Source organism: Medicago sativa, chromosome 6, assembly GCF_051527215.1.
Source record: "Medicago sativa cultivar Bolivia chromosome 6, Bolivia_mono, whole genome shotgun sequence".
Taxonomy (NCBI): Eukaryota; Viridiplantae; Streptophyta; class Magnoliopsida; order Fabales; family Fabaceae; genus Medicago; species Medicago sativa.
The window spans coordinates 72,899,444-72,910,745 of record NC_140754.1 but is presented as its reverse complement, the minus strand read 5'-3'; the positions used below and the strand labels follow the sequence as shown (position 1 = coordinate 72,910,745).

General features: G+C 37.2%; 2 protein-coding genes across 2 annotated transcripts; both read left to right on the top strand.

The window, feature by feature from the left end:
- On the top strand, positions 1-513 carry LOC146916728 (DNA-(apurinic or apyrimidinic site) endonuclease, chloroplastic-like). The gene has a single exon (XM_085721719.1). It carries the CDS (start codon positions 1-3, stop codon positions 511-513), a length of 513 nt encoding a protein of 170 aa, XP_085577845.1.
- A 2,607-nt stretch (positions 514-3,120) lies between these two features.
- Positions 3,121-3,663, top strand: LOC146916727 (uncharacterized). Its single transcript, XM_085721718.1, has one exon. The coding sequence runs from the start codon at positions 3,121-3,123 to the stop codon at positions 3,661-3,663; it is 543 nt and encodes a 180-aa protein (XP_085577844.1).
- Positions 3,664-11,302: the final 7,639 nt, after the last annotated feature.

The following is an 11,302-nucleotide window of genomic DNA, read 5'->3' as shown; positions in this document are numbered from 1 at the left end:
ATGAAGATTCTTTCATGGAATGTTAGGGGGCTGGGAGGTTTTGCTAAAAGACCAGAAGTGCGTAATTTAATTAAGGAAAAGAATCCTTCTATCGTTTGCATCCAAGAGACAAAATTATATGTTATTGACGGCCTTTGTGCATCACTGTGGGGTTCGGTGACTCAATCTTATTCTTACCGTCCGGCAGTGGGGGCGTCAGGGGGTTTATTAACCATGTGGGATTCTTCTTCTGTGGTTGTGTGGTCTTCGTTCAGTTTGGATCATGTATTAATAATTCACGGTTGTTTCACTGACACTAATGATGAGTTTTACTTGTTCAATGTTTACGCACCTTGCGATAATGGGGCAAAGCAGCTTTTGTGGAATTCTCTGACTGAGCAACTTCAAGGTTTGGTGGGGAATAATATTTGTCTTTGCGGTGATTTTAATGCTGCAGGAGTATGGAAGAAAGAAAATCGAGAGGAGTATCAGATTGCGACCCCTTCAATTGCTTTATTGATTTTAATGTGCTAGTGGATCTTCCACTTCAAGGCAGAAGCTTTACTTGGTACAAGGGAGATGGTACTTCTATGAGTCGTATTGATCGTATTTTATTATCAGAAGAGTGGTGCAGTAGGTGGCCAAATTGTCTGCAGGTTGCTTGCTTGCGCGGATTGTCAGATCATTGCCCATTAGTTTTATCTGTTGATGGGCAAAACTGGGGGCCAAAGCCAGTGCGCTTGTTGAAGTGCTGGTCCAAGTTCCCTGGTTATAAGCTTTTTGTCCGTTCGAAACTTCAAGCTTTACAACTGCATGGATGGGGGGGCTTTGTTCTAAAGGAAAAATTGAAACATATCAAAATGGCTCTCAAGGAATGGCATTTAACCCACTCTCATAATCTGCCAGGCAAGATTCTCTATCTAAAAAATCAAATTGATGTTTTGGAGGCTAAGGGCACCGTTGATGAGCTGTCTGAGGAGGATATAGAGGATTTACATGAGATGTCATCTGATCTTCACTCTTTATCCAGGGCAAATGCTAGTATTTCTTGGCAACAATCTCGCTTATTATGGCTTAGGGAAGGAGATGCGAACTCTAAATATTTTCATGCCATTATGTCTGGCAGACGTCGAAGAAATGTTATCTCTTCTATTTTAGTGAATGGAAATGTTGTAGAGGGAGTTTCCGAAGTAAGGACAGCAGTTTTCAATCACTTTCAACAACACTATCAGACGCATGATATTAACAGGCCTAGAGTGGATGATATGCGGTTTCAAAGATTATCTGTTTTGGAAGGAAATTCCCTCATTCGCCCGTTTACTGAACCCGAAGTCAAGTCTGCAGTGTGGGATTGTGACGGCTACAAGAGTCCGGGTCCGGACGGCATTCCTTTGGGTTTTATTAAAGATTTTTGGCCGGAGTTAACAGATGACTTCATGCGGTTTGTGTCGGAATTTCATCGTAACGGTCGTCTTTCAAAAGGTATAAATAGCACTTTTATTTCTCTTATTCCAAAGATTGACAACCCTCATCGTCTAAATGATTTCCGCCCCATTGCTCTGGTTGGTTGCTTATATAAAATCTTAGCGAAGCTGTTGGGAAACCGTTTGCGTCAGGTAATGGGATCATTAATCTCAGAAACACAGTCAGCTTTTGTGAAAGATCGTCAAATTCTTGATGGTATTTTGGTAGCTAATGAGGTGGTGGATGAAGCTCGTAAGATGAAAAAAGATTTAATTTTGTTTAAAGTAGACTTTGAAAAAGCGTTCGACTCAGTTGATTGGGGTTATCTCAATGATGTTTTGGGGAAAATGGTGTTTCCGATGTTGTGGCGCAAGTGGATGAAGGAATGTGTCAGATCCGCAAGTGCTTCGGTGCTGGTCAATGGCAGCCCTACTCATGAGTTTCAAATGCAAAAGGGATTGCGTCAAGGCGACCCACTTTCGCCTTTTCTTTTCCTTTTAGCAGCTGAAGGTTTGAATGTTTTAATGTCATCAGCAGTAAATTTAAATTTGTTTACCGGTTACTCCATAGGAACTCACACCCCCACCATAGTTTCTCACTTGCAATTCGCGGATGACACACTACTGTTAGGTGTTAAGAGTTGGGCAAATGTTCGCGCGCTAAGAGCAATTCTGGTTATCTTTGAAAATATGTCTGGCTTGAAGGTTAATTATCAAAAGAGTTTGTTGGTTGGTATTAACATTACTGATTCTTGGTTACATGAAGCCGCCTCCATTTTGTCTTGTAAAATTGGTAAGATTCCTTTTTTATATCTGGGACTTCCCATTGGTGGTGATGCTAGACGCTTGTGTTTTTGGGAACCGGTTATTGAGCGTTTAAAATCTAGACTGTCGAAATGGAAAAGTCGTAACTTGTCTTATGGTGGCCGCTTGACTCTCCTTAAGTCTGTCCTGTCTTCACTACCTATCTACGCCCTTTCTTTTTTCAGAGCTCCCGCAGGTATCATTTCTTCCATTGAATCTATTTTAATTAAATTTTTTTGGGGTGGGAGTGAGGATCATAGAAAAATTGCTTGGGTAGACTGGAATACTATTTGCATGAGTAAGGGGGTTGGAGGTTTGGGGGTAAGGAGTTTACATGAGTTCAATATTGCTCTTCTTGGTAAATGGTGCTGGCGGTAGGGAGGGTCTGTGGTTTAAGGTCTTGTCCTCTCGGTATGGGGAACATAGAGGCCGGTTGAGGGAGGGAAGTAACACGGGTTCAGCTTGGTGGAAGGAAATTTGTAAAATTCAAAATGGATTAGGTGTGAAGGGTGGTAGTTGGTTTGAAGAGAGTATCTTAAAACGTTTAGGTAATGGCTTAAATACTTCCTTTTGGTCAGATTGTTGGGTAGGAACTGTGCCGTTTTTGACTAGATTTAGGAGGTTGTATGATTTATCAATTCATAAGGACTTGTCGGTTGGAGAGATGTATGCTTTAGGTTGGGGGGAAGATGGGGAGGCTTGGAGGTGGAGGCGTCGTTTGTTTGCCTGGGAGGAGGAATCGGTAGTGGAAATTAGGAATTTGCTTACTAATGTTACCTTACAGGGTAATGATTCAGATGTCTGGCTTTGGCGGCACAACATTATCGAAGGGTACACCGTCCGTGGTGTATATCAAATGCTCACAAGACAAGAGATGCATTTTCACGACGCAGTTTCGGATGCTCCTTGGCATAAAAGTGCTCCTTTGAAGGTTTCTTTATGTGCGTGGCGCCTCCTTCGCAATAGATGGCCAACAAAGGATAACTTGGTGCGAAGAGGTGTTATTACTAATGACTCTAAATATTGTGTTTCAGGATGTGGCCAAAATGAATCAATTGAACACTTAATCATTCATTGTCCTATTTTTGGTGATCTTTGGCAACAAATTAAATCTTGGATTGGTGTGTTTTCTGTGGATCCTCAATATGTATCGGATCATTTTTATCAGTTTGTTTACTCTTCAGGTGATTATGCTCCTAGAAGGTCTTTTCTTCACTTGATTTGGCTTTGTGGTATTTGGGTTCTTTGGAATGAAAGAAACCATAGACACTTTACCAATACAACAAAAACATATGAGCAACTTCTAGAGAAGGTGAAGATTACTTCTCTAAATTGGTTGAAAGCAAATAATGTGTGCTTCCCATTTGGTATTCATTTGTGGTGGCAGCGCCCCTTTGCTTGTTTAGGGATTGGCTGATTTTTCTTTGTTGTCATTTTGGTTCTGTTGGATACTTTTGTAACCTTGTTTTGTTTCCTTTGGCACTCCTTGTGCTAGGGACCAAAACTTTTTGTTAATATATCTCATTTTGGCTTGTTCAAAAAAAAATAGAAAGTCAGTAGTTATGCCAAAAATTAATCTTGTTACCATTATCAAATAGGAACAAACAATAGAAACAGTCAACTTGGACTTGATTCTATCTTGAAATGGATTGAAATGTATACTCATGACCGATACAATGGATTCATTTTATTTGGTTAAGACAAAATTTAGTTTACAATCAAATATCACTTCTATTTGATTACAACCGTTTATTTTTTTTTTTTTGGTAGATTGACAAAATGACAATAAGAAAAGGTAGAGAAAATCACACACGAAAAACTAGCATAGCAATTCTATTCGGTAATTTTAAAAACTGTGACTAGAATTTGTGGATAAAATTTGTTGACAATTACCACCAATCCTATTCATCAGTAAAGGAAAAGTAAAATATAACCTTTTTTTGAAGGAAAATAAAATATAACTTAGAACTCTATTATTTTGGTACATTGATTTTTGAGTAAAATGGCATAGCAAAAATTTATTAATAACATCAATTTCTCCCATAGCCATATTACACATAAACTAATGCACCAAAAATTGTTACTAATGAACCGTTTAATCAATTGAGTGAACAGCACAGTGTGAATTACTTAACCCACATGTATACAAGGGTGTTTTATAGGTAAATCTCCCTCTTGTTTTTCAAAACCATCGATGTGGGACTATTATACATGTATTGGTGCTGAGAATTTGTACATAGTATTCTTTAAAACTTTGAACCATTCAATGACTCCATTCCCGAGGCTTCTCCGCTGGAATCAAATGTTGCAAATATATCCAATTCCTCAAACAAATCAAAGTCTTTTAGCAGAAATTTGGTTAAAATAGATTGCGATAGAGAGAGAGAGAGAGAATCTGAAGAAAAAATTGAGGATATAAAGTGTAATGTTAAGGGAGATCAAGAGCTTTATTAGATGGACATGAAACATTGTCACATTTAAAATTATCATATATCTAATCTGCAACCAATGCACAATTTATTGAGTGCTTATCAATGGAGAATGCAGGATTTTGAATTTAGACTTTTTTCATTTCCATTTTACTTTGCAATATGTAGATTTAACAGAGTTTTGGAATTAGTTTATAGAAATATGGATTTTCTTTATTGTATGTATATTTGGAGTAGTTAGTAGATACTAGATTAGTTATTAGTTAGTGAACTGGCATGTTCTCATTACTATATGATCCAAGTGGATAACAAGAACAACCTAGCATGAGACTCACACGTTTTCTTCAATGGCGGAATCAGAAGTCTTTTGTTACTTAACAGACCATTGTAATTGCTATTTTTGAGTAATGTCTTCGATCTTTCTTTCAAATATGTTGTTTATCTCTTTTTTAAACGGCAAAATAATATTAATAAGACTCGTTTGAAACACAAAGTGTCCAAGAAACAAGAGAAAATAATACACAGTTGAGAATTACAATATCAGGTCTTCCCATATTCTATCCAAATTAAAGATTCAATCCAATAATTATGAAATTAAATGTAATACTCCCAACTTAAGCCTCTAATCCACTTTTGATACCAATTCATATTAATCTTAGTTCACTAATAACAGTTATGTAATTAGTTCTTTGATTGACTTGTGAAGTACTTCTTTCTCATAATTTCAAATAAATTCAAAGCTAGAAAGCCTGCCTTATGCTCCTGACCATATACTTTTATGCCCTGTCTAATTCCTTTCATCGCACGGAGCAGCAACCACATGCTATGACGCATTACATCCACAAGTTAAAGGGTTCAGTGACTGCTATGGAATATAGCTCAAATTTGCTCCAAACATGATATCATTACTCCTAAGATTTAGAGTTCATAACAATGCAATAAGCTTATCAAAACATGATATCATGACTCCCTATTAATATGAAGTCTCTATATAAAGTTAGAAAGAAATGTTTTGTAGTTAAAACCTAATCTCATTGAAACACTTACAAATGGTGAAGTCAAATAAGGGAAGAGTGCATTGTAACACCCATACTAGACGTATCTAGAAAGTCTAGCACGTGCGTTGAATTTAGTACTGGATACATTAAAATATACAACATAAAAACTTCGAATGAATTTATATACAACAAAACGCGTTCGTACATCATCAATACATCTTATCTTATCTAATTAAAAAAAAAATACATCTTTGAGATCCATATTCTTCATGCTTCTTGTACGAACGAGCTCTTGCTGAAAAATCCATCCGGCTACTACCTTAACGTCCATCCTGATATCTGAAACAAATAAGGATTGGGATGAGACATAATGTCTCAGTGAGTTCCCCTAAATCCTAGGCTATAGGTAACCTCAGGGAAAACCTACGGTCACCACGTGTCTATAATACAACCTGACGGTTGATTATACGTGTGTGGTCATGTTTTCCTAGACGGTAGTGCATGCTAGACCCGTCATAGGCTCATCTCACTTGTTATAGGCTTCACTTCCTATACGTGTCATGGCGGTCGAGGGGGAACCTAGAACCGCATTGCCAAGAATACGCTCTACGTACCAAGGCCTAAACATATCATAATCATGGCACGATTCTAAACCGGACGATTAGGGGAAACCTAAGATCGTCATCGGTATCATGTTCTTTACTTGTTCTATTCCATGCCTTGCACTTGTCATATAGCATCTAGTGCTCTTGTTCTTAAACTTAAACGTGCATGGCTTCATTCTTGCATAAACATGAACCTAATCATAAACATAACATGCATGGGCGTACATAAGTTCATTCATTATTATGTTAGCGTTGAACAAACAATCATTATCTTGGTTCATTTTACGGAGAGCCCCGGGTGGAGTAACCCCGAGAACAATCCCATCATGACCGATGTACGTACATCGGACTCCCTCGGTGTTGTGCGGGTCCCTTACGGCTTGAATCTTTCCCCTTGAGTCGAGAACCTCTTGTATCCATACCTTCATGGATAACAAGAGACACGAACACCGACATGCGGTTATAAACTTAGTCTTCCGTTTTCGGTGACATGCAGGTCCCTTACGGCTTGAATCGTTCTCATGATGAGAACCCCTTGAATCCATACCTTCATGGATTGCAAGAGACATGCCACCTACTTATTCATGTCATGGTCTTGTCATTCATATAGGATTAACCTATTCATGCTTACCTATTTTACCTCGGAACCTTGATCGATCCGATTAGCGGTAAAGTCTTACTTGTTCATGCTTGTACTTCTTAAACATGGTGGAGAGATTGATTAATCAAACCACAACATAACATGTTTGCTATCTTATTCTTAATCATGTGCGAAGAGAATAACTTCGCGTCTTATCATTCTAGGAATTCTTGCTAACTAGCTAGTTCTCGACGACTATGTCGAGGCTCTAGTTTTCCCTTGCTTATGGATAACTTGCTACCCGATTCATGACTTGTTCTCTCATATGTCATGCCTTACTAACACGCTTAATTCTTACTTCATTTCATCATAATTCTTGCTTTCATTGATCATCATTTAGGACCTTGGTTTGAGGGGTTAACTTTCATAAAAGACTGCATAAGAAAATCCCTCGCGAAAACTGCCAAAATCTGCCTGAACGAGCAAACAGTGCAGAATGCACCATTTGCTCGCCTAGGCGAGTAAGTTCATGGGGGAGGTGAGCAGCTTCTCGCCATGGTGAGTAGGAGGCTAGCAGGACCCCCTGTTCGGCCTTCTAACTCGTTGTGGCTAGTAATAGCTCGCTGTGGTGAGTTATGACAGTCCAGAACCCCTAAAAATGGTATTTTTGACCTAAAAACCTCAAACCAAGTGTCCCTAAGTGTTTTAGAACATATTTGATCATAGGAAACTTTTAAAACATTCATTTGGCAAGTATAGACATGTTTAGTATGCATAGCAAGAAAAAGGGGCAACTAGCATCTTACATAATCCTAGAATGTTCATTGTTTTCTTATTATTCATAAATGGCATAAACATAATCCCAATGGGTGGGAAAACTATCTATGGAACTCACCTCATAATAAACTTGACATTCTGATAAGTGCTAGGAAGTGATACTTTCATGTTATATTTTAAGCACTTTTGTTACTTGTTTTGCAAGTTATTTAGGGAAAAGCCGAGATAAACGTGATAATTGCCTTATTACGCTTTAATTGCCTTACTTTACCCAATTTCGCAGGATTTGACCTCAAGACACTAAGAAAAGATGGAAAACCAAAGAAAAATGCAAAATGGCCGAATGTGCTACATTGCTCGCGAGGCGAGCACAGCCGCTCGCAGTGGCGAGCATCAATTCAAGCCAAAAGCCGTAAGCACCCTCTTGCTCGCGAGGCGAGCAGAGCTACTCGCCGTTGCGAGTAAGGGCGGTTTGACCCTCCAAAGGTGACGTGGCAGAATCTTAATGGTGAAGAAAACATCACTCGCCATGGCGAGTAAGGTTGCTCGCGAGGCGAGCTCAAGCAGAGCAGGAATTCTATAAATAGCCCCTTTGCTATTCTTTGAAGATATCTAGGTTTTTTATTTTTTCTTAGTTCTTCACTTGTAAGATATTTATAGGAGAGAACATAGGGTTAGAGCATATGGAGTGAGAGTGATTTTGGAAGTTGGATTCTTATTCCTTTGTTGAGACATCACAAGGGTAATGGATCTTTCCTTTTCAATCCATCCTTGCAAGGCTTCCATGATGATGTGTAGCTAAATACCCTTTGTTGGGATGAGAGGTACTTGATCCTTGCTAACATGTAATCCTTTGATCTTGCAATATATGGTTCTAGCAATTTATATTCAATATTGTTGTTGTTCTTGTTGTTAATGTTTTCCATGAGATTCAAGATAATTTGGACACGAACTCTTGAATCTAGAGCTAGAATAGCAATCTATCTTAGGTTAACTTACTTGACATCTTTGGTAATTTTTGATAATCACTTTTAATCAAGAGTTTAATGCTTTCGGATACTTAATCAGGCTAGACACGGTCGATTAAGCTATCTGATCGTCTTTGTGATCGTTTAAGGGATTTGGACATGAATGTTTAAACGATACCTTAGAGATAACGATATCGCTTTGCACACGAAGGATGTTGTAGAAATGATTGTGGTAATGTTGTTTATAAAGCTAGAATTCATATGGATCATTAGGTTATGTGTGACGCTTGGTTAAGGAACTCTAATCCTAACAAGTTTCAAGCCTTATTGATCTCAACTTTTACTTTTGCAATTTAGTTAATTTAGTTACAATTGAAACAAACAAGTACTCTTAATACTTGGAATGATAATTGATGTTAAACTGTCTTTGATATCGCACTATTCCCTGTGGAGACGATACACAAATACTTATCTTGTTTGATGCAAAACTACTTCATCACATTCCTTCAAGCACTAAGCTCAAACAACAAAACCCTAGCTTGATTCTCTTGCAATCTTAGCTTAAGCCATTCAATCTTGTTGTTTTCTTGAACTCTAAGACACCATAATCTTGGTTTGTTCAACAATCTTGAAATTTATATCCCAACTCCAACTTTCATCTCCAAAACCCTAGCTCTTGTTTCCAACATAACCTCAAGGTTATTCCTTGCTTAACTCTCCAATTCCATGCTACATGATCAACATAAGCTCCAAGTCATAAACCAAAAGCTTTAACCTCTTATCCAACCCAAAACCCTAACTTTTGAATCCATCTTTGAGAGGAGAAATGAAGGAATCAAACAAAACCCAAGCTTCCTTAAGGTCTAGAGGTTCATAAGGAAACATAATCTAAAGCTTGACATGAGAGGAAGAAGATTTTGGAAGGGATTGGTGGAGAGAGGAGAGGAAGAGGGCGATGAAGAAGAGAGAAGAGAAGGAAGAGAAAAATGTTTTCCAAGCAAGAGAGAGAAAGAAGATAAGAAATGGGATATTTTGGTGCCTTTACCAAATAAATATGTTTTCCTGCGCAATTACCAAATTGCCCTTGCCCTTGAACGTGTTTAAATCCGACACTGATACTTTATCCGTATTATGCTGACATGTCATAAAATATTTTCCATTAACTTATTTTTCCATGAATTTAATTCCTCTGACACGATTAACGGGTAATATACCGATACTGACAGACGGGATATTACATGCATAAGAGTACTTATTAATGTAAAATTCTTCATAACAACTCTGCTTGTTCATATTTCAATTGATTTCAAAAAATCATTCATGGGTGGTTTAAAATTGTTGGTTTTTTGGTTCTATCAATCTAATTCGAGTGGAAAGATAAAAGGGAGAGAAATTGAATGAGAAAGGAAGAATGAGTGGAAAACCTATTGTGAATGAGAATAATCAAGGGTTCTCTCAATCTTCAATGTCACGTGCTTGTATTTTTAAACTCTTTTTTATTAGTTTTTCATTTTTTTTCATTTTAATTGATGAAATGTTGGGGGTTAAAATACAAAATTAATCTTAAATAAAATAATACAAGATTGGAGGGCAAAAAGGAGTTGATTTGAGGACTTGAAGAATGAGTGGAAACCTTAATGTGAATGAGAATAATTATTAAAGGTTAAAGTACAACTTAATCATAAATAAAATAATAAAAAATTAGATGGCTAAATGGAGGTGAGGTTAAAGTTTAACTTAATCATAAATAAAATAATAAAAAACTAGATGGCAAAATGAAGCAGAAAAAATTTGAGGACCTTTGAATGATCACTTTTATCCACTCAAAGAACCTCATTTTCAACCTCAAATTGTATAGATAGGTTGATGTATATAACCACTTTCATAGACTTTCTTTCAATCGAGTTGGGACTATAGTTTTTGTGCCCCTTCTCTTTTTTCTTTATGTTTAGTCATGATGAAACATAAAAGAAGAATACTATAAGCAAGCATTTATCAAATCATGAGATGATATATGTGGTTACATGTATATGTAGCTATTTTTTGCGCATTATAGTGACATGTTCTCATTATAACAAGATGCAATTGGATGATAAGAACAAATTCATCCACTAGTTGACATCAATTCCAGTGTGCTGGCTGCTTTGCTTAGCTTAGCTTAGGCTGAACAGTGACTTTTTCAATTCATCTGCTCTAATCAACCATCCTAAAAAATTGTAAAGGAAAATGAACAATTGACTATATATATGGCAACATAAAAAAAGTTTAGCTGTTGAAATGCATGATTAAGGAACTATTTTACTTTCACATTTAATGCAACATGCTACCAAATGTAAGAATTATACTGCCTGTCCATTCTCATTGATTTGGCAAACATATATACAAAAATACATTAACTCCAATTAAGGTAGGAGTTATTGTACAATTAACTATAATTATTTGCACAATGATGAATAGTTATTGTACAATTAACTATAATTATTTACACAATGATGAATAATTAATGTGTTCAATTCTTGTTGTATTCTAACACACCCCCGCAGTCGAAGCGGGAGGCCGCCGTATGCTGAGACTGTCTCTGAAATCTTCAAATAATATGCGCGGAAGACCTTTCGTGAAGATGTCGGCAATTTGATAACGAGATGGAACATGAAGAACACGGACTTGTCCACGGGAAACTTTTTCACGAACAAAGTGAA

Bases quoted from the DNA above. Each gene is read 5' to 3' on its own strand.
- LOC146916728 (XM_085721719.1), top strand. From the start codon at position 1: ATGAAGATTCTTTCATGGAATGTTAGGGGGCTGGGAGGTTTTGCTAAA.
- LOC146916727 (XM_085721718.1), top strand. From the start codon at position 3,121: ATGCATTTTCACGACGCAGTTTCGGATGCTCCTTGGCATAAAAGTGCT.